General features: G+C 34.9%; 2 protein-coding genes and 2 pseudogenes across 2 annotated transcripts; 2 read left to right on the top strand and 2 right to left on the bottom strand.

The window, feature by feature from the left end:
- The first annotated feature begins 1,511 nt into the window (after window positions 1-1,511).
- Window positions 1,512-1,853, top strand: LOC132162760 (senescence associated gene 20 pseudogene; annotated as a pseudogene).
- A 3,444-nt stretch (window positions 1,854-5,297) lies between these two features.
- Window positions 5,298-5,798, bottom strand: LOC132163182 (wound-induced protein 1-like). Its single transcript, XM_059573367.2, has one exon. The coding sequence runs from the start codon at window positions 5,796-5,798 to the stop codon at window positions 5,298-5,300; it is 501 nt and encodes a 166-aa protein (XP_059429350.2).
- A 5,837-nt stretch (window positions 5,799-11,635) lies between these two features.
- LOC132163181 (cation/H(+) antiporter 4 pseudogene) lies at window positions 11,636-14,683 on the bottom strand (annotated as a pseudogene).
- Window positions 14,684-17,435: 2,752 nt separating this feature from the next.
- LOC132163834 (U2 small nuclear ribonucleoprotein B'' 2) lies at window positions 17,436-23,866 on the top strand. The gene is made up of 5 exons (XM_059574216.2): window positions 17,436-17,614; window positions 18,711-18,883; window positions 20,070-20,154; window positions 22,806-22,885; window positions 23,267-23,866. Exons 1-5 carry the CDS (start codon window positions 17,542-17,544, stop codon window positions 23,543-23,545), a joined length of 690 nt encoding a protein of 229 aa, XP_059430199.2. The 5' UTR covers window positions 17,436-17,541; the 3' UTR covers window positions 23,546-23,866.
- The last annotated feature ends 386 nt before the right edge of the window (window positions 23,867-24,252 follow it).

Below are 24,252 nucleotides of genomic sequence, written 5' to 3'. Positions count from 1 at the left end.
GAAAATAAAGTTAAAAAGTATGAGCTTGTAAAAGATTGTGATATACATGTTTATTTGGGTAATTTTGTGGCATTACTAATTATTAAGAATATCCCAAATAGTTAGGGCTAGATAACGGATAAGACTGATTGTTAAGAATCATTTTAATTAAAAGCGTATCAAGTATATATAAAAAGGATGACCCAAGAAAAAGTAGAAACATTATAGAAGATGATAATATGGAGATCGAACATATATAGCTTAAAAGTTTTGTGGTCTTTGGCTCGGTATATATACGTGTACCTAAACTTCAAACAAATATGAAGGATGATGCCATGTTGATAATTAACTTCGAATCATCTTAAACTCAGTTAACAACACCTACTTAGGATCAAGATCCTTTCCATTTTATTTGACTATAGATTCATTGGTGCATATATATATATATTGCCAAATCATGAATTTAAAATTATAATGATGTAATAGCATGTATACCATAATTAAAGTAAGAAAATAAAATATGATATATGAAATAGTTTCACCACATTTCAAGTAGGGGTGATAATTCTTGTCCACATGTCAAATTTGGGTCATGTTAAGGCAATAAGGCATCATGAGTACATGACTATATATATATATATGTTGACACTATGCTGATGTGGTAGCTAGATAACATTTATATTCATTGTATTCCCATCAATTCCATTATACATATATGCCAAAAAAAGGAAATTATCAAACTCCCAATTATAACCCGCTAATTTTGTGTTTGATTTATGTTGAATTTCTAGATCGTATCAAAAGTTATCATCCCTAATTTTAAGTCCCACCTAATACATATCTAAACTTACCATGTATCTAGAGAAGATAGAGTAACCTTATATACCACATCAATATCCTACTACACTGATGTGGTATATAGCATTATTAATACTCATTGTATTATCATATATCCCATTATACATATATGCCAAAAAAAAAAAATCATATTAAGGCAACCCCCTTGTAATTCCCCATGTTCCCCTTTGCCTATAAAAAAATATCATACCAAGGCAACAAACCAGTCATTCTCTTTAATTAGGTGTATTGGCCCATCCCATAATTATTTATTAGTAACTAATTAAACCCACTTAGAATGCAACCTAAAAGTGGGATCAAAATAAAAGAAGCTGGCTTTGACTACGTGGGTCCCTCATCCCTGACCTCTCAACCCCCCATGCAACCGAACCGTCCAAAGCTCACTTGTTCATCACCCGGCCCTCTATTATATATATAACAACCCTCTCCCTCCATGAAAAAACACACCAATTTATAACAAGTCCATATATACTTGAGAGCTCTTTGAAAGCAACTTCGAAGTTTAAGAACTGGCAAACTCTGAAGCAAGCCTGGAGGAGGAAGAAGAAGTCAACGGAAGGGTGGTCACTGCCCTCTACAATGCCCTAAGCTCCAAGGACTTTGATGAGGTGCAACGTCTACTCGCACCAGACCTAGAGTGGTGGTTCCATGGCCCACCAAACCGGCAGCATTTGATGCGCTTGCTCACCGGCTCATCACCATCGTCCCCAAAAGACTCCTTCCACTTCCTTCCTCAATCCGTTTTCGCATTCGGATCGACGGTCCTCGTCGAGGGTTACGACAAGGAGAGCTCGGTCTCGTGGGTGCACGCGTGGACCGTCGCCGATGGGATAATTACCCAACTCAGGGAGTACTTAAATACTTCCCTCACCGTCACCCGCTTCGGCCTGTCACAGCCAATATCGTCCCCGGCTGTCGCGTCATCATCACAGCCGTCGTCAGCCAACAAGTGCCAGAGTGTTTGGCAGAGCCAGCTCTCTGATAAGTCCGCGCCGGGTCTTGTTCTGGCACTCTAAGTAGATGGATCCCACTTGATCATTATGGAATCATTTGCGTCATGCATGTGTTGTTTGGTCGTCTTGTGTGCACGTGTGGAATGTGCTGGAACATTCTTCTGGTGTCCTTTAATTTCTGCTGTCTTCTACTTCCATGCTGTACGTTTATCTTGTAGTTTCACCCGGCTGGTTAAATCCGTGTAGTAATCTGTCACTGCTATTCATAATACTGTAGACGGATTAGCAGTAAAAATTTTGTGAAAATATTTCTACTAGATGCTATCTTTATAATTGAGCTCTTCTTAAATTAAGAGAAATGCTATATATATGCTACACTTTTATCTCATTTTTATCATACTTCGTTGGTGTGACACTACCGATTAATTAACTATTGGATCAACCTTTGTTTTACAAAAGAAAGATCTAATGGCTAAATGACATAATCACATTAGCAAAGTGAGATAACAATGTTGTTTATAGCATTATTTTGAAATTAATAATATGATCTAAGAGTAAACTCTTTATACTCATTTACATTAGTTGACGTTGCATGTTTTAAGTTTTTTTTTTTTTTTTTTTTTTTTTTTAAGTACCTAAAATGAAAAATTACTTAAAACGGCACATTAGTCGATATAAAATGAATATAATAAATATGTATGAAGAGTAGCATTACTCAATGATCTTGTATAAATTTATACTCTATAAACATTTTGATATTGATTGGGTTTTTGTTTGAATATAGTATAGGTTGAGTGACTTTAATTCAGAAGAAGAGTGATTCTAACGTGTTAATATTGATTTGAGATAAAAATATTTTTTTGTGAAAAATAATACCAACCAATAAATTGAAGGCTTTTTTATTTCAATTTATTTATTTGAAGTTTAACACCCACTAAGAAAAAAAAAAATTGACTCTACACATGTTTTGGAATAGGATTCTCTCAATTTTACCTGAAAAGGAGAAGAATTATTTTATGGTTAAAATCTTATTTTCTTACATCTAACCGCATACTTTAAATAATGTGACAATATATACATTATTAAATTCATAAAATCTAATATTATATGAAATAGTTTCTTTCCATTTGAAATGAATGACTTAGGCATATCATCAATGATAGTAAAATTGCGGGCAAATCGGATGAATTTGTATTTTCACAACTAAGACCAAAGCTAATGGGCCTAATAAAATGGTCAAGTGCGGAGCCGAATTGTTTGGCACGAAAATTTACGAAATTGTGCAAAACATCGAGGTGATCATGTTGGCAGGTGCAACGAAGTGATTTGAGTTTGTTTGCCCCCTATGTTCACTAATGAACGTTAAGTTGTTCTGCAAGTTCACTAGCCCCGACCGCGCCAGAATACTACACATACTTTGACTCACACACTCTCAAGTGCACACTCTTTAACGTGACACTAAAAATTACAATTAAATTTAAAGTTTATTAGTGATATATCCAAAATCAAATTATTAATTTTAATACCTCATCAGAAAAACAAAAAAAAAAATGCATTAATTAGAAGTATAAAAGTGGGTGTATGTAACATTTTTCATAAGAGTTTTAGTATCATTTATATATTAATGTTATTCATCCATACAAAAAGAAAAGAAAACCATTATCAAAAAGTTGGTTAACACTAAACACAAATCAAGGTGGCGGGCCAATCGATGATTTGTTATAAGTTCCTTTTTGGGTGAAGTAAAAGGCACGCCGTGTGCAAATTTTTTTTTTTTTTTTTTTCTTTTCTTTTACTGACCTTTTTGTCGTTTTTAATGGTTTATAATGAGGCCAAAACGCAATTACGACAGGCTGTTGACGAGTCCCAGCACTAACCACAAAACAAATGCGGGCTTACTAAGCTAGTTGCGGGCCAGCAGTATCTTAGATTTTCTTTTTTAGAGTGGTGCTAGGGCTTTTATAATTTTTGTTACTTTTTTTATAAATTAATGTAGAAATCAATGTGACATTAAGATTGTGGCTGGTGTGGCAATGTTACGTGAAGTACCGTCACGTCAGTTCGTAAGTCTATATGACTTATTATATATGTTAGTTATTAAATTATTAAGTTTGTAATTAGCATGACAGTATCACATGAATTGTCACCTTAATTTGTAAAAAAAATTGTTATAAAAAAAATATAATTATTTTACAGTAATGTTATATATAACATTTTTAACTTATAACTATTTCACAGTGTTGACATGACTGTTCTAAATTTCTCATTAATTCTTAATTTTTTTTTTTAATAAAGACTAATTCATAAGTTGATTCATATAATATATAATGATAATTACTCCCACGGTTCAAATTCACCAAAGCAATGACATGTGTTAAGGTGGATGGCTATTGTACTGGTTCGTGACCATAAATATAATTATTTCCTAATAATAGGGACGTAGAAGAACCACGTCGATCAGTAAGCTCACAATCTCAAACAAAGGTTTATTAAGTCATGTTAGGTAACTTAATTGGTAAATTATAATACTAATTATTAAACAGACTGTTGATGCATGCATGTTACGTCTTACTTGAACTTGGCTAAAAGAATTAAACAGGCCCCAAAATAAATTTGAGCTCGATTTCTCCAATGTTGTGGAATTGTTGAAAGGAATTTTGGACCAAAATCTAAAAAGAATCCCTTACATTGAGTTAACAAATTCAAAAGAATACCATCTCATAGCCCGAGATCAAGCATCTTATTCTGACTTATAGTTACAAAGATTAAAATAGCAATTTCATTAAAAATAAATAAATAATTATTACTTGAAATAGAAGAAACAGGAAGGAAATAATTAATCTTATTACTAATTAATTATAGTTTTTAATTGTAATATTAGAATTGAACACTCAATGTGTATTCATTTATTTAGTATAGTACTGCATGCAATACTTTATGAATGAAATCATATTATAATTTGATCTTGCCATCAATGTTTTTTTTTTCTTTTTTTTGGCACCTAGACGGGATTGAGTGCAATTAGTTGTGCATACAGTGCATGCATGTGGGTTCAAACTACTAGAATACCCACTTGGGCTATTTAAATAGTTGTCCGAACATGTATGAGCCTACATGTCCTTTCACATTAATTAATTGTATTGCATACAATACAAACAATTAATCACACCCGATTCAAATCTTTGGCACATAATCTAAAGCGCATATATATATATATATATATATATATATATACATACGAGAAAATGGCGTACACTGGATTTGAATCCATGCATATTGTAAACAAATAGTATATTATTGGCTTTAGATGGTAAACTTAATTACAGCTTATTAATTTGTCCAAAACCGCGTAAAACACACCCTTTATCAAATTCATATGTATATATTTATCAGTATATATATATCATTGATTATTATTATTATTATTTTTTTTCATATTATTCAAAGTTCTAGTCAAAGACATGAACATCTAGCTTGTGCAAATATCCAGCCCTGGCCTGATGATGATCAGAAGGCCAGCACAAGATCAGGCAACGAGCGCTTCAACCGCTCCCGATGGTCACTTTGCCACACCGGAATCTCATCTCCGGTGTCGGAAACCCTAAGTAACACGGTGAGCCAAGTGTTGAAATACTCGCGGAATTGAACAAGAATCCTGTCTTCCTCATCAAGCGTCCAAACGTGCACCCAGTAGGCCTTCAATCCCCGGTCCCACCCCTCCATGATCACCCGGTCACCAACGGCCATGATGCTCCTAGGCTTGAACTTAAACTCTGTGTGCCTCGACTCACCGGTGAGTATCTTCATCATGTGTTGGCATTGTGGAGGTCCATGGTACCACCATTCTAGGTCAGCAGCCACTAGCCTAGCAATGGTCTCCGTGTCACCGCGTGCCAACGCCTTGTACAGCATTTTCACGATCTTCTTGTTCCGTGGTTCGCGCTCCGCTGCCGCCGGAGATATACCCCGATCCATTTCCGGCACCAACTCATTGCCGTTGATTCCCATGGAGGGGAAAGGTTGGTTGTTGTATATATAGTAACAACTGAGGAAGTTTTTTCCTCTTGGTGAATTATATATGTGCATGTGAGGATCGACTATTTATAGAACATTGGAGGCCATGGAAATAATTAACGATGTGTCAACGGCTGTGATTTATTTATTTTGTTGACATGAATGTTGATCCGACGGATCAGAAATGCGCTCCCATACTTTTGTGACGAAAATCTTGTCTGAATGCCAATGTGCTAGGTATATTCTAGCGTTAGGGACATGGCGGTTCTTCAACGAATAAAGACAAATTGATATTACAACCTTTGACTCCTTATGATCACGAGTTCCTATTAATTAAGGAAGCCCTAAAACGTTAGAAAAACAACATCACGAAAGGGAATATAATGCAAAGAAAATAAAAAATCAAGTGATGACAGTCCTTTTTTTCTTTTCTTTTTTTTCCTAAATTGCTTACTTCCCATGCAATCAAGAAACGGTATGATTCATATTAGATTTCACAGATCCAATGACATGTAGTCACGTCTTTTAAATTTTAAATAGCATAATACCATGTACACTGCTACATACAATAAAACAAAATCTTGACCGTCAAATGAATTCTATTTCTAATTGTAATTTTGGGTGTGCTTCGGATTAATTAATTAATAATTGTAATAATTATAATGTAAATAATGGGAATAATTTGGGGTCATAAAAAAAAGTACAGCAAATATCACAGTTATTTGCTGCCCGAATAACCCTTGCAAACCAATATTATATGAATGCATGTATAAGAACGTCATTCAATTGTGTCGTGAAGCCGGAACCTTCCACACAAAATACAAAATATATTAGTAAATTGTCTCTTTTTTTATTTATTTATTTAATTTAATTGGTCAATTATGGTTTACGTTATATTAATTACATTCATCCATGTGCATATTGAATGGAACGAAACCTTTCGTCTCCAATCTCCAATTGTTCTCCAACGGGAGGAATTCAAATTCACGGTGAGATCGATGTTGTCGAAAGAAATCTAATGATCAGAAATTCACCTCACAATATTTTATTATTCTCATATATGATTAATTTCTTATTAGGCTTAGGGTGTGTTTAGAATTACGATTTTGCAAAAATAATTTGCGTTTTTAAAATATATTGTAAGGCATTTGGCATTGCGATTTAAGCAGGCAGAATCTCAAACGGACACTTAGAGTGCTCAAGGAGGTCAAGAACAAAATTGAATACCACACACCCGGACGCTCCCCTCTGTCAGCAGGCGTGACGCTGCTGGCCGATGCCTTCCCCAGCCCATAGCATTCATTCCAATATTATGTTTTTAATGAAAAATAAAGAACATATAATCAAGATTAGAAAGAAAAAAAAAAAAAAAAACAACGTCCTGTAGCTAATTAACAACTCCAAGGTCGGTGGGTAAACTAACAAACCACAACCCGACTAAGTAACCAAAATAAATGCAATTAAGGAGTTAGTAATACATCATGATCAACTGTATCCCAAGAATTAACCAACCTGGTCCAACCATTTTACTAACGTTTTCTCTCTTCCTAACAAACAGTCTTGAATTTCTTTCTTTCTAAAACCAATCCCACATACGGCTGTTATAGTGGTGATCAGGAGGCCGGAACTCTTACTCCTAGCATTTGTCAACCAAAAAAACATGGAAGTCTAACCTAAATTTTTTTGGGTAGAAATATGAGAAATACCTTTTCGATTTTGAAGGGGTCAAATAGTATTAATGAGAAAATGTAAGGACGGGCCGGGCTATCAGCGACTACCTATGTCACGAGTTGAAAGTTGATGATATTGAAATTGATTGTTGTAGATTAGAATGATTGGATTGAGATTCGGTCACTGCCTAATTTTATCTGGATCATTCATTTTAAATGGGCAAACCAAATCGTTACAACAAATAAAATAAAAAGGTGATTTTGGCGGCTTTTGGGGTGGTCAAACCACCTCTTATGGCCAAAGGGGTTGATTCAAGTTTTCAGCAACTCCCAAGATAGCTATTGAGGGAAGGCTAAACCATCCCAAAGGTGGCCAGCGCCACCTTCGGCCACCTCTGGGGTGGCTCGCGGGCCACCCGTGAGGCCGGTCAACGAGGGGTTGGCAATTACCCCTCTATTTTTTTTTATTTTTTTTAAATTTTATTTGAATTTGTTTTATTTTTTAAAAAAGAAATTAATTTGATTTTTTTTGTTATATATATATTGGTAAAAATTATTTTTTTAATAATTTTTTAAAGGGTAGCGACGTATGAATAGTGAAAACGTCACCTTCTAAAAGGTGACATGTACTGTTCACACATCACCTTCTCAAAGGTGACACGCAATGTTTCAGTTTATGTAATTTAAGTCATTTTGAAAAAGTTACTATTTGAACATCACTAGTTTAATAATGACAATTTTGGGGCAAAAAACGTCATTATTAAAGAGTCATTAAATGTGAAAATTTGTGTAGTAATTTAAGATGGTTGAATCACCCAAAGTGGTAGTTCAACCACTAAACTCAAAACATACCCTCTTTTTGTTTTTATTTGCTATCATATTTGGGTCGTCCATTTAAAAAGGTATCACACCGACGCAAAAAACGTCACCTTCTAAAAGGTGACATGCACTGTTCACACATTACCTTCTCAAAGGTGACATGCATTGTTTCAGTTTATGTAATTTAAGTCATTTTGAGAAAGTTACTATTTGAACATCACTAGTTTAATAATGACAATTTTGGGGCAAAAAACGTCATTATTAAAGAGTCATTAAATGTGAAAATTTGTGTAGTAATTTAAGATGGTTGAATCACCCAAAGTGGTAGTTCAACCACTAAACTCAAAACATACCCTCTTTTTGTTTTTATTTGCTATCATATTTGGGTCGTCCATTTAAAAAGGTATCACACCGACACAAAAAATGTCACCTTCTAAAAGGTGACATGCACTGTTCACACATCACTTTCTCAAAGGTGACATGCACTGTTTCAGTTTATGTAATTTAAGTCATTTTGAAAAAGTTACTATTTGAGCATCACTAGTTTAATAATGACAATTTTGGGGCAAAAACGTCATTATTAAAGAGTCATTAAATGTGGAAATTTGTGTAGTAATTTAAGATGGTTGAATCACCCAAAGTGGTAGTTCAACCACTAAACTCAAAACATACCCTCTTTTTGTTTTTATTTGCTATCATATTTGGGTCGTCCATTTGAAAAGGTATCACACCGACCCAAAATGTTATTAGGGTATTGGCTAGCTAGCTAGCTAGCTAGGTGTATGTACATCACTAGAATAAGCACAGATCTACCAATTAAAGTCATTTCAAAGTCAAATGTCCGCATTAATATATATAGGGTCTTCCATCAAGTAGACTGTTCATGATCTGAATTTCTGTCTTGGAGTTACCTTTGCGATTCCCTTGCTTAAAAAAATAAAGGCTGGCAGCTCGATCGTCTGATTATGTGTAGCGACCAACAGGATTAACACGAATATTGAAGAAATTATGCAAGTGGTGGCGTGGTGCTCTGTGTTGTAGCAGTTCCAACTCACTTCCGATCCACAGCTAGCCTCGGCATTCTTGTTCGAACAATAAATTAATTAATGGGCATGTGAAGTGAATGACACTCAACAGGCTAGGGTTGGAACTCATGATAAACTAATTAATGGGCAGGAATATAAACCAACTTACATTTGTTTTGTGAATCCAACTCTTAATATTTGTGCAAGTTCTTAGCAAATAAGCATAAATATTGTGAATTATGGTTTAGATTTTGTTTAATTTAATGCATCTAACGATATACGTGATTTCATGTCATTTAAAATTTTAATTGACTTGGCGCATCTATTCACCATGTGGCAGGAATAGGATCTTCAAGGAACCATTTTATGATATGTCCACACAAGAGGGGAGAGAGGGGAATCGAACTAGTATACGCTTCATAAGGTATGATCCCAGCCGATTGAGTTACGTACTCTTTGGGGACTCAAGGATCCATTTTATGATATAAATTTTGTTATGTTGCATTTAATGATGTACATAGTGTCATGTCATTTAACGATTTTAAACGACGAGACATTTAACATAAATACCATTAAATATATGAAACCTAATTTAGATCATGAAATGATTCTCCGTCTCAAATGAAATGAAGAGGGTCATGATCCGTGACAATATAGACACTATTAAATTTGTAAAATATAATTTAAACCATGAAATGTCATGATCCATTAGATGGAGGGGGCATGAGCCGTATGCCCCTTTGCCCCTATTAAAATTGCCACCACCTATTGCTCATATATATATATATATATATAATCTGTTATAAAGCCACTCCAATCCCTCAAGCACCGCCTGTTATAATTGCAACCATTCCATCGAACCTACAAATTAATAGGAAAATGACAATCTTTAGCTTAATTCTCACTTTATATTATATTCTTTTGGAAATGAAGGAAATATATATATTAAAAAACCTTTTTGGGGAGTGAGAGGCTTTATCTCTCCTTCTGAGGTGGATCCCCTGAAGGGTTTTCTATCAGGCATCACTTCAGCTGCAGGCATGTTGTTGAGGGTCGAAGATGGATATGGAGGAAGGGATAGAGTGCTTTGTAGAGAGCCATCAAAGTTGGTTGCTAACGTGGATTCGCTTGTCCCTCAAAATATAGAGTTGACCGAATTCTCCTAATAAATTACAATTTTATTTTTAAAACATACTTTTAATTAAACTAAGATTTATATTCAAACTTTCCTTAATTAGCCTAACTCTTCCCTTTTTTTTTTTTTTTTTTTTTTTGTTGTAGTTATGTAGAAAGAAAAACCGACCGAGGAAAAACAAACTTCAAAAAGGGGGTGAGTTTTTCCCACTTATAATTTGGATTGAGGGGAGGAGGGGGAGGAGATACGGAAATGCGGCTAGAATAACCTCTAGCTACGAACTATTTTGCCATATAGTAGGCTCAGAAGTTTACACTTCAGTTAATTTTCCTAGCAATCCAAATGCAAGAAGCTGGGATATAGTCGATGGTATCTAAGATTGGAGAAGAGATTCTCCAGTCCCTGGATGTGGGATGATGAAGAAGATTGAGCCATGATAACAATTTGATAATCGCCTTCAAAGATGAAAAGGCTTGACCATAATGACACTTGATGGTATCTAAGATTAGAGAAGAGATTCTCCGGTCGTGGATGATGGGATGATGAAAAAGAGCTAGCCATGATAACAACTTGGGAATCGCCTTCAAGGATGAAAAGGATTGACCGTGATGACACTACCAAAGAGGCAGCTAATTGTGCTGCCAAAGTTTCACCTTCATTTGGAAGACAAGGTACACTGACATAAGAAATCATCTTAATATTTCTAGTACTTGACCCACTTTACACGTTGTCTCCAAGTGTGTGAACATTTCCCAACCCTAAGCCACAACTTGAGCTGTTTCAAAGGATTGGGACTATTTCTAAGCTTATTTTACAGAGTATATGATGTTCCTCATCAGATCTTTTATTATTTCACGTACACTTGCTTTGTGTCTATGGAACTCAAAGAATATGTGCACTTGGAGTCCCAAACCCATTGATCTGTACGTAAAGGACCCAATAGTAGTTAATTGGTTTGGGTTGTTCAGTTATTTCTCTCGTACAAATTAGTTAGAAGTGTAAGTGATCAGTCAGATTAGGGTGGTTGGGGTTGAGTTATTCAAAGAATAAACTACAAATTTCCCTCGTGTATAATTTTATACATCCACCATGAGAAGAAGAATGGATATAGTTACATATATATTCACGAAAATATTAGAAAGATGCGAGCTCCAACTTTCCGAGCCGAGGACTAAATCTGCTTCAATTCTTTTGTTGTTGTTGCACCACAAAAACAGAAGTTCTGCTGTTAAGATCTGATGAAGCAAGCAAGTCTCCCATAGTTCCCAACTCTGGAAATTCATTCCATTCTGCAAGTCCATATGTCTGTGGAGACTTTACTTTATGCCGTCTACCAACAATAATAAGGTCGTATTTGTTCACTATAGATCGAGCTATCAATGCCGTATGAGACCCATCTTTCACCATCTTCTCTAGAAATATCAAATGTTCATATCCCGCATTGTTAAGTTTACAATTGATAAGTATCTCATTGTCAAGCAATTCGTCCCAGTGGGCATCACCTTCATTGCAAGCCGCAGCAAAGTGAAACACGGTCAGGATAATTTTTGAGTTATTGGCCATGCGCTTGGCAAAACTTAATGCCTCTCGATCATCATTACCTCCTAAGAAGATCATGGCAACAGAATATGATGACTCTGATGAAACCATTGAGTTGCCTAAATGACCACGGTCAACAAGGATCCCAACAGAGCAAGGGGCTAGTTCAAGCACACTGCAATTTAAGTTCCTTATGGTATTGTCCTCTAATTCAATAGAACCGTCAACCGACCATTTTCGATGGAATGGTAGTACTATAAGGGATGTGAGTTTGTCCAATCCGAGCATGCATATGTCTTCGTGCATGTACTTGAGTGGAGAGATTGATGTGAAAATGTTTACTAATACAGCACCTCGATTATCTTCTTGTTCAAAGTGATTGAAGGCGAGAATGACTTTTTCTGAATATAAACTTTTATTGGACACATTCTTTTTCTGCATTTGGTGGGAAATAAAAATAGGAGAGTCTCGACCAATTAACTCGATAAGGTGAAGCACATAAATAGCAATGGGCTTTTCTCTAGATGGGCACGAGATGTTAAGTAGTTTGGTCACAGCAGGAATGTTATCTGGCTTGTGAATGCACACCAGGATTCGAAGCTCTGCGTTGCCTACGCAATGCATAATATCCCTTTTCTGGTAACCTGCATATTTCCTTGAAGGATGGTACAGGAACTTCACCAAAAATGGCACGAAAATTGTAGTCGCTAGGGTGCTAACACATGACAAAGCGAACACCTGTTCTGTTATGGTCTGCACTTAAATAAAAAATGTTAGAGAAAACCATCATGTGACCCTGTTCAATAAAACAAGGTTTTTACTACCAAAGATTATGTGCTAGAAAATGTATTTTGCAGAATAGTATGATGTTTCCAAAATATTGATATTTTCTTTCATTCTTACTTCTAGAACTTGTGATGAAAATACTCTTGACCCTGAAATATCAACTCACACAAGTTGGCCAAAAAAGATAATTTACTATAATGCTTTGCTCATTTTATTTACATCTAAATTAAATGTTGATTTTTCTTTAGGGTAAGCATTGTAAGTTGAAAATTAAGGGGATAAGAAAGAAAAATCCAACCGGTAATTTTTTTTTTCCCTATCATAGCAACGTGAAAGGAATGAATTTCAGATTTTAATTAAAAAGGATATATGTTCACCCCATAACAAAAATAAAAAAGATGGCATTCATCTAATTAATGTAAATCAGAAATACCCACAAATCACAATGGAACCAAAAGGAAAAAGGTAATTTTGTTTTCTAAGCAGGAAACAAAAAGGGAGAAAAGAAATAGAATAAATAATCACCTGGGTATCGTAGAGAAGTGCATAGCTAAAAAGTTGGATTACACCTTTGCAACTCAATAATAGAGCGAGTGCGAGAGCATCATTTAAAGGCATTTTAGCGTACAAGAGAGGACCCAAACAAGCCACCATTTTGGCCACAAAAGTCAAAACAATGAGGATTCCATTGACTGTCATCAAGCTATTATCGAATTTGATTAAACTCAGATCTGTCCTCATCCCACAAGTAGTTACGAGGATTGGCACAAACACATAAGAAATGAAGCAGTTTAACTTGTTGACAATAGTTGATCCTAAAGGCGGCCCATCTGGCACTGCCAAACCCAGAATGAAAACTCCAAAGAGTAAAGTCTGGCCAAACAAATGAGAAAGATACCCGAAGCCAAGGACCATTAGCATGATGGTATAAATGTATGCATCTTTAACAGGCCTGCCTTCCGGTGTCTGTCTGACTACCCAAAACATTGCTGGTCGAATTGCAAATACTACGACGATAACATACATGATGGCCGCTCCTAATTTTATAAAGGCGAGCACAGTACCTTGCGCCTGTTTAATTCTAACAAAGCCAACACTTGTGTTAATCACCAAGGTTAAGAAATCGCTTACCAATGCTGTGGATAGGCCTAATCGACCCAGTTCAGAGTTTAGGATCCCGAGGTCCTCAAGAAGGCAAGCAAGGACTGGAAATGGAGTTAGACAATGTATTACTGTTAAAAATGGAAGTATATATGCTTCTTCATCCTTCAGCCACAATCTTCTAAGTTTCATTTGGGCTAACAAGCCAATTAGCAAAGGCGAAAGAATGCATGCAACACCGGTAAACAAAGCTTTTCTTCCAGTTCTTTTTATCATTCCTATATCCATTTTCACCCCACTCACAAAATAAAAGAGTACGTAACTAAAGACAGATATCACAGAAATTATTTCTTGACTTTTAATCGTGAATAGAAGATTGCTGAATATTTTGAGACGTCCAAGGAGGGACGGACCGAAGATTATCCCGACCTGATTCGTACATAAAATCAACACAAAATTATGATTCGATATTATGCAAATAGAATCTTCATCTAGCTAGCTTAACAATAGGAAAAACAGGAAGAAGAGAGCACGTACAAGAAGTTGTGTGGTAAACTTGGTGACTCCAAAATGCTTAAGAACATAATGGGAAGCCTGGGTGATGGTGAAAATAAAAACCATCTGCAGCTGAAGCATCGGCAATGTAAAGGGTACAGTCCCAGAGCGAATGTAGCTCCGCCACAAGCCTCCTGAATTGATCATCGGGGGTAACCCAGTACATTCGTTTACGGTGATCATGCCGCTTGCATTAACATATAAGGTTGCGTCATTATCAATGCTTACTAAATAAGCCTTTCCTGCCATTGCTGATGTTTGCCTCGATCGATCTCTTAGTATTTTAACACAGAAATTTGATGAACAAGGAAAGACCTGACGAGACACATACGACAATTTGGTCCTCTTAATACATGAACTCAGAATCAATACAAAGTGCCTTAAAGAATTGCCTGTTTTAGCATTACAATTATAAGAATTGGCGGTCAAATTATTAGATCATCTTCTGGAAATGATCAATATCCATCAACTTATGGTTTGTTAGAAAAACATGGGTCAATCAATTGACTTTCTTTAGCACCAAGAAGGGGAAAAACATTCTGTCAATCTTCTATAAATGGAGAAGAGATTTTCAGCTGTTAAGGAGAGTCAGTCAAACATGGGTCAGTCAATTTTTTTTTTTTTTTTTTTTTTAATTGAAGAGAAAAGAGGTTACAAGGAAGAAGCGTCTGCCAAATTTAAAACCGAGAATCACTGATCAGAAATTGATCAAATTATATATCAAATTCACTGGCCCCATGAATCACTGATCAGAAATTGGTATGAGCAAAAGTATATAAAACCAAGATAGCGTTTTGAGACATTAGCAGTAAATTTAGGATGACCGAATCCCTTTATGGTAATACCATCCTTAAAATGTTAACCTTCTACTCTTAGGTTTTAGTTTTAAATCTAGAAACAAGTTTTGAGGCATTAGAACGCAAATATTAGCTCATGGAAATTTAACTAATATCACTCAAATATCTCAAAATACAACCCAAAAAACTTGCTATTTCTCGTGAAAATTTCATCAAACATACAGAAACATAAAAATAAACCACCAATGACGAAAAAAAAATAAACAACAAAAATCTTTCTTCTCATATAAGCGTGTTTTTTATATAAAAAATAATTTTAAAAAAAAAACAACAAAATTTTCATTCCCTTTTTTTTTTTTATTATTTATTTTAAAGGCAGTCACGTCAGCGTTGGATGACGCTGAGCTGCCTCTAGGATGCCGGATAGCACGACTCCTATAAATGATCAACATCCCTCATGTTTTTTTTAAAAAATTTATTTATTATTTTATTTATTTATTTATTTTACATTCGTTGACTATTTTCCACCCGTTTTATCCTGGCATGCTTAATTTTAGTAATAACTTCACATTTAATTTAAAATGTGGATATATATTCAATATATCAGCACTTTTCAATTACCTCTTAAAATTTTTCGATAACTAAAACGACGACCAATTAATTAATTAAAATAATGAAATTTATAAAAATATAAATACACCCACATCACAATTTTTTTAAGTTTGGGGGACAATATTGATAAAACTGTGGTAGTTTAGGGGCAAGTGAAGTTTTCCTTAATTTTATAAACTCCCACATTGATTACGGATATGTGTGTTATATTATTAGGAGTTTGACTTGAGCTTCAACGGTGATTACAGATACATGTTTGTTATGTTATGTAGTTTTTTCAACTGTATATATTTGATTTCAAGTTTTTCGAGAGAAAGAGAGATAGTGAAATTAAATATAAATCGTTGAAAAAACTACAACACATGCGCTGTAATTTTTAGGAAAAAATGCAAAATGAGTACCTGGGAGATTACATATTCAAATAGGCTCCTTGTGCTATAAAATTGCTCTCAAAGCCCCTTGTGGTATACAAAAATAACAAACAAATCCTTGCATCCAACTTCCGTCTACTTTTTTGACGAAAAGTGTCAAATGTCATGTGAGCATTGATGAAATTATGACGTGTCATCCATAATAATTTAACAAAAAAAAAAAAAAAAACCCTTGACCCCTTTTGATCATTTTTTTTTCTAAATGAAAGGAGGAAAAGGTTACAAGGAGAATCTTTTCCATTCTTGATCCGAATGGAAAAGAAAATGGTAAATCCTATAGGAATGTTTTCAAACGCTTGGTGAAAAGTAGCTTCTTTAGCCAAACAATATGCTCTATAGTTAACATTTCTAAAAACTTTCATAGCCTTCCGGGGTATGAAGTTGGTTGCTTGTATCACGTGCTTTCGCCATTAAGAAAACATCCCGTTTATTTTGTCCACCCAATTGTCACCGACACTACTGTACGTGTGCAACTGTTGCTTGATTTTGTCATAATATAGTCTATACTCGACATGAAATCAGATTTCTTATTAAGGATAATTATACAAGTCATAGGACTCATAGCAACCAACAGATTTTCCTGTCATAGACAATTGGGCAATAACAAATAAACTTAAAACAATTCTCTAAACTCAAATTCGAAATTGATAAAAAGGGCTTTCGGATTTTTACAATATTTTCATAATCTACCAAATTTTACTCAATCAACGAGGGGGTATATCCAAAAACATAAAATAATCAACAATAGATACTGACCCATAAAATCTAGATGAATTAAATTAAATATATTTAAATTAGATGAATAAAATTAAAAAAAAAATCCATGAATTAAAAAAAAAAAAAAAAAAACCTTGGGTGGTTTTTAACCATCCCAAGCACTATTAGAAATAGTCCGGTCACCCCGAAAATTTATGGGTGGCCGATTCACCCGTCATTTAGGGGTGGTCTGACCACCACCCTAAGACACCTAGGGATGGTTCAGCACTCTTGTGTTTTTTTTATAATTTATTTTTTGTGGGTTTTTTTTAATTGGGTTAAAAATATTTGAGTTGGCTTAAAAAATAATAAAAAAAGAACTAAAAATAAAACATCACTGGATCACCCAAACGAGCCCTTATATGTACCGAGCCCAAAATCAGGCTCTAAGATTAAATTTCAAAATCTAGGGCTCAGTCCGGTTCCAAAATCAGTGTCTCCCTCCGTCACTCTCTTACATTTTACACAGAGGCTCTCTCTCTCTCTCTCTCTCTCTCTCTCTCGAGCAACCATGCTGACTGGGGATATACCTCCTAATCAGACTATATACATTAAGAATCTCAACGAAAAGGTCAAGAAAGAAGGTAACTTCTTTGCACTTTGTTTGTTTTTTTCCGTGAAATAAGATTTTGTTAGCCAAATTAGTTGTAATAGGTTCAATTGATTGAGAGTGGGGTCACAGTCTTCCTACAATTTCTAGGTTATCAAACAGAGGAGCTGCAGTGATTGCCAAGGTGTTTGTAGTGAAAATTGCCTGTTTTCCTTTTATATGTTTGATTCCTGATAAAAAATTGTGTCTCTCTTGCTTTAACTCGGTTTTCTGAGCCAGAGAGATTATTGAGGCTCTGTTTGAATCAAAAGAAGTGTAGTTATAGTTATAAAACTGGGAAGTAAGTAGTAGTTAATTGTTTGGATGCAGAAATAAAATGCTTGAAACAAAACTAAGAGATTGCTTTGGTGGTGGAGACTAAACTTTTCCGTGAGATTGATCATGAGCAGAAAGCATTTATGTCGTAGAAATGCAGTCAATCTTTAGCTGAGAGAATAGAATGGAAATATCAACGCATGATTCACGGTTACTGCTCATGTATGTTTTTTTTTTTTTTTTGGGATGAATGAGTAAATTCTATGTTTTAATTAGTCTTATATGAATATTACTTGATCGGTGGAAATTTTGGATGGTTATGGAGAAGGGTTTAAGGGGAAGAAGTAATTTAATTTGGCACCAATGTAAAATGTATGGGAAAAATAAGAAAGTGAAAGACATTGAAGATTAATATATGTTAAAGTTACTAGAAAATATTCATAGAAAAAAAAAAAAAAAAAAACGAAGATTTGGGTATTACACTTAGGGCCATGTTGAAATTGGAATATGCTTGATTTCTAGAGGTAGAATCAATGGGAATATACGGCATAGGAAGGTCTTAATTTCGTTGATTGTGAAAAAAAAAAATGAAAAAAAAAAAGAGATTAGAGTTTCAGGGTCTTTTCCTTTGCCTCCTAAGAGTTTGGATCTGAGATATCTTAGTTACTCTTCTTTGTATTTACTGATAATATTTTGGCTATATTATCTTCATATCATATCTTAGTATTGAACCTTTTTTTTAAAAAATGAATATATCTTAGTATTGAACTTATCACGGGATTGATGCAGTATTCACTTTTTTACTTCTTTAACAGAATTGAAGAGATCCCTTTACTCCTTATTCTCACAGTATGGAAGTATTTTGGATGTTGTTGCCTTGAAGACGCCTAAGCTTCGTGGACAAGCATGGGTTGTGTTTACTGAAATAACATCTGCCAGTGAAGCTGTGCGGCAAATGCAAAACTTTCCATTTTATGATAAACCTATGGTGGGTCTCAAGAAGCCAATTGGTACTTTGTTGCATATGGCATGCACATGCTTGTGCATTGTCTGTGGGTTTACATTTGAAATTTTAATTTTTGGAAACCTGGTCCAACCTGCTTGTCTGTCTAATACTGTTGCCTTAGATCTTGGATTCTGTTACACAAGAGTGTTTGTGTTAAATTTTTAACTTTTGGAAACCATGCAATACATGCTTGTACTCCTCCCATATTTTATGGATTTTTGATTCTGTAGGCATTGCATTTCTTATAAGGTTGAGAGAAGATCGATTCACTCATATGCTAAGTCCTCATGTAATCTCTCTACTGTCGGTGAAATAAAATGATGCATCAACAGAAATATTGCACTTCTCCCTGTCACCAAATTGCTTTGGTTTGAATCAAAATTTGACATGCTCATCATATAGAATGAATTTTTCTAGCCTCTTACAATTTAGAAATATTTTGCTGGAACACTGTTGGGTCCTTACTGAAATTAACATATATCTGGAGGTTAAAAGGCATTTGAATTCACAATAATACATATTTATTGACCTACATCATGTGCGGTAAGTGCGGAACATTTTGATCTGATGAACTTGTTGGCTTATGTGATTGATATCTCATTTCTCACTGCTAGGCAGCTGTAAATTGTCTTTTCTCTGTTGAAATGTGTTTGATCTGACCTTTTGAACCTTTGTTCTTCTTTTTCTACTTAATAGGGGATTCTCTTGTATACTTCCTATACACTAGAGTTGCGCCTTTTTGTGCTTTTCAATGAGATTAAATTACTTATTAAAAAAAGAAATGTGTTTGATCTACTGATTGAAAATTAAAGAGATTTCACAGAACCATGTTTTATATATATATATATATATACACACTAAACCACCATGACTTGTTACATGTAATTTATTTTTTTCCTTAACTGCAACAAATTAAGTGGGATGGTGAATTTGTTCAATGAAATTGGTCGAATATTTTTGCCAGTACAATCGAATATATTTTCCCTCTAATCTAGAAAGAAAGGTTTGAATAATTTTTTGAAGACAGTTTTATTTGAGTTCTACATAGTATTGGTGTTTTTTTATTTCATCTGTTCTTTCAAATTGAAGTAGCTTTCTGTATTCTCATTTATTAAGTTGTCTACAGTGAAATGTAAATATGACTTTGTGCATGATCAATTTGGTGCAGCGGATTCAATATGCAAAATCAAAGTCAGATTGTATTGCTAAAGAAGATGGAAGCTATGACAAGAAAAAGAAGCAAGAAGAAAAAGGTGAGCAAGATTTGTTTTGCAGTTCCTATATTGCATATGTTCTTCACCGTTAGTATGTATATCTTGCAAAATGTTGAAGTATTTCATAACAAGTGCTATGTTGTAATAGTTATATTTCTTTGAGGTAACCTGAATTATTCCAAGTTTAAGCATATAACCATGCTGGTTACAACAAATGAATGATAAGTTTATTTCTTGTCTAAGAATGTTGAGAATGATTTGCCTAGCACCGGCTTTATATGGTAGAACCTAGGAATGATGTGCATTCAAACTGAACTTATGCTAGGAAATTTTAGCAGGACATGAGGGGTATAAGAAAGAAGAAGCATAATCTAATGTCAGCATGCCAGTTGTCTTTAAACTAATGGTGACTTATCAAAAAAAAAGTTGTCTTTAAACTAATGGTATTTTTTCTTCCCATAAATAAGGAGTGGAGGGCAAGGCCACTGTTCAACCCTATATGGTTGCATGAGCTGTATCTACCTCTAAAAAAAAGAATGTAATAATAATGATATTAGAAAATTCTGCTTTAGAGATCTGAAAGAATTAAATTTGCTACCATTCTTTGCTTGGGTACAGTGAGGAGGCTCATGTGGCTTGCTAGTAGGGCTATAAATAAACCAATCCGTTCGACAACCCGCTCGGTATAGCTCAACTTGAACTCGAGCTCGATATTATAGAAACCCGCTCGTTATTGTAAAAACGCGCTCGATTAGTAAATGATACCTACCCTATTCGCTTGAGAAAACTCGATAGGGGTTTGCAAGCTCAGCTCGATTAAAGCTCGACCGGATTGTTTGTCCGACTCGTTAGCTCGTTCATATATCTTGTATATATATACAAAGATATATATTAATATATTACTAAAATATGGTTATTTAAATTTAAGTATGCATATTAGTAATTAAGTAATATATGTTATATAGGTTACTTAATATTTATGTGTGTGTATTAGTTAACATACTATCTAGTTAGTTCTTAAACTAACATATTATTTAGTTACTTAATATTTAATAGCCTAGCTTGAGCTCGAGTTGAGCCCGGCTCGACTCGAATAGCATTCTCAATGAGCTCGCCCAAGCTTTCAACGAGCCAGTCTTGAAATCCTAAAGCTCGACTCGGCTCGGCTCGAATAGCATTCTCAATGAGCTCGCCCGAGCTTTCAATGAGCCAGTCTTGAAATTCTAAAGCTCGACTCGGCTCGGCTCGATTACAGCCCTACTTGCTGGTATATCAACATCAAGACAATATTATATTTAAGACCGTTCAATCATCTTTTAAGTTAAATTTATATTGTAATTGTTTGCTTATGAATTATAATATGCATGATTGAACAAATTTACTCCTAAAAAAATGCTTTATGTAAAAAAACCAAATATCAAACCATAAACAAAGTGTGAACAAGATTAGTGTCACACCAGATTTGAAGTGAGAGATAGTTTCAAGATTAGTTTTTGGCATGATCAATGGTGTGGGGATGTTACCTTTAAGGAAGCTTTTCTTGATTTATTTGGTATTGCCTGCACAAAAGATGCCTTTATTGCATTTCACTCGGAGTTTTATGGTAGTTCCAATAAGTTAGAGTGGCTCATGATGGGAAGGTAAATGTCTTTGCCTCATTTTTCATGATGTTATATTCAGCTAGTGTGAAAGGAGGAAGGGAAGATAAGTTGTGGTGGGCCTCCCCAAAAGAATATTGTTTAAGGTTAAATCCTTTATTGTTCCTTGGTTTGTAGTGAAGGCTGTCGCTTCCCTTGAAAGAGTGTTCGGTGGACTAAGGCTCTCTTGAGGGCAGCTTCTTTTGCTTGGTCGGTGGCTTTAGGTGAGATTCTAAGATTCTTACCATGGATAACCTTAGGAAGGAGCATGTTATTGTAGTGGACAATGTTGCATGTTTAAGTGGAATGGGAAGTCCATGGACCATCATCTTCTTCATTGTGATGTGGCTTAGGCCATTCGGATTGCCTTTTTTAGTCGTTTTGGATTATCTTGGGTTATGCCTAAACGTGTAGTCAACCTTTTTGGTGGACTATCGGGAGTACGCAAAGTGCTGCTATGTGGAAGATGCTGCCTACATACTTTTTATGGTGCTTAAGGAAGGAAATGGATGACATAAGTTTTGAGGATTATGAGAGGACTTTGGAGGAGATAAAGTCATTTTTCTTCAAAACTTTGTATCTTTAGACGGTTGCTTTGTTTCTCCCTTGACAATTAGTTATAGTGATTTTCTTGTTCGTTTTGCTCCTTCTAGCTAGGTGCTTTCTCTTGTATACTTCTTATGTTCTTAGGGGTGCCTTTACGCTTTTAATAATAATTGTCGATTACTTGTTAAAAAAAAAAAAAGTGTGAACAAAGAATCATTTGGCCAATATCCCGGTCTGCATGTTTTCATAGATGATGCTCTTCTGATATTAGAAGTATGGATCCTTAGTTTTTGTTATTATTATCATTATTATTTTTAAAGGCTGTTTGGTGTGGGAGGAAAAGTTCTGGAGGAAGGACTTGGTTTGTTGTATTGATGAAAGGGATCTTAATAACACCTATATACCTTCTCTTTTCCTGATTGAATCCAGTTATAAGTTGACGACTTTACAAATTCTATGTTCTTTTGTTCTGTATGTGCATTTTCTTACCTAAACTTGCATTTCCAGCTGAAAGAAAGCGGCGTGCTGAAGAATCGCAACAATCTTCCATGGGTAATGGTGCAAGTGCTGAAAATGGGGCCCCAGCGGTAACTTTTTCTTTCCTTTTTTTCCCCCCTCTTTTTATTACATACATGTGGTTGTGTGTGTATTATATTTTCTCTCTCTCTCTCTCTGGCATAGTGAGAGGGCCCATCAGGTATCTTAGTTTGCTTACCTTGATGTGGCATAATGTTTATTTGTTACAATGGTTATGTGATCGATGTTTTAGGTCAACCATTAGCCTATAGATATCAGGGATAGAATGGTGGATGACAGATCCCAGTTCCAAGCTTTTGCGTATCTCTGATCTCCTATGCATACTTTTTTTTTTCTTCTTCCTATTTTCCAGTAAAGAATTTGAAAAATGCAGTCGAATATGCTTGTTGATTAATACAACTTCTATTAAACTGTCTTTGTGTTATATGCAGGCTCCATTCCGCCAAGGAAACCCAAGTGCACAAGAAGCAGTAGCTCCAAACAATATACTCTTCATAGAGAATTTGCCCCATGAAGCCACTAGTATGATGTTGGAGATGCTGTTCCAACAATATCCAGGATTTAGGGAAGTCCGAATGATTGAAGCAAAGCCAGGTATTGCTTTTGTAGAATTTGAAGATGACCAGCAGTCCTCCATGGCCATGCAGGCCCTTCAAGGCTTCAAAATCACTCCACATAACCCCATGACAATTACTTTTGCCAAGAAGTAAGCAATATCGTTCTCACAGCAAGTGTATTTTTTAAATATTGCCTTGATTTTGCGGGGTATATGTAGTTGTTGAAGTGTTTTATGCATACTGCAGTCTTGTTAGGTCTTTAAGAAACCAAGTGCAGATACTGATTTTCATTAGTTATGATTTAGAAGTAAGAAACTATCAGATGGAATGAGAAAATTAAACTGCCTTGTAGAAAATGTATGATACTGAATGCTGTAAAACCAGTCTTACCTTGGTTGCTTTTACGAGTCTAACTGGTTGGGTGCAATCTTCTTACGTAATGTGACATTTCTGGTTTAGTGACTCATTGTTCAACCTAGTGCTTCAAACACTGGTTTCCCAAGAACCATTACAGGCTTATAATGCCAGAATTGTGCTGGCATTCCAACTTCTCTTTGTATTTTGGTACCTTTCAATATTATTTCCCTCAAATCGATTTTAGTTTATTTCTAAAAGCGCTGATTTTTTTGCTATGATTTTCGTTTATAAAAAATTATTGAATGTCACCAAAAAACATAAAAAAGAGAGTGTTCGTGGTATAAGATCTAACATTAAGATCTTCATCGAATTTTCCTTCCTAGCAAAGCAGGTAGATTTGGAATCCAATTCTTAGCTTTGTCCAACTAAAGAAAATAATTTAGATTATTTGCTAGATTTGTCTTTTTCTTTGGGCAAATTACAAATTAGCTAGGAACAACACA

Source organism: Corylus avellana, chromosome 8, assembly GCF_965113065.1.
Source record: "Corylus avellana chromosome 8, dhCorAvel1.hap1.2, whole genome shotgun sequence".
Lineage (NCBI taxonomy): Eukaryota > Viridiplantae > Streptophyta > Magnoliopsida > Fagales > Betulaceae > Corylus > Corylus avellana.
This window is presented reverse-complemented; position numbering and strand designations above follow the sequence as displayed.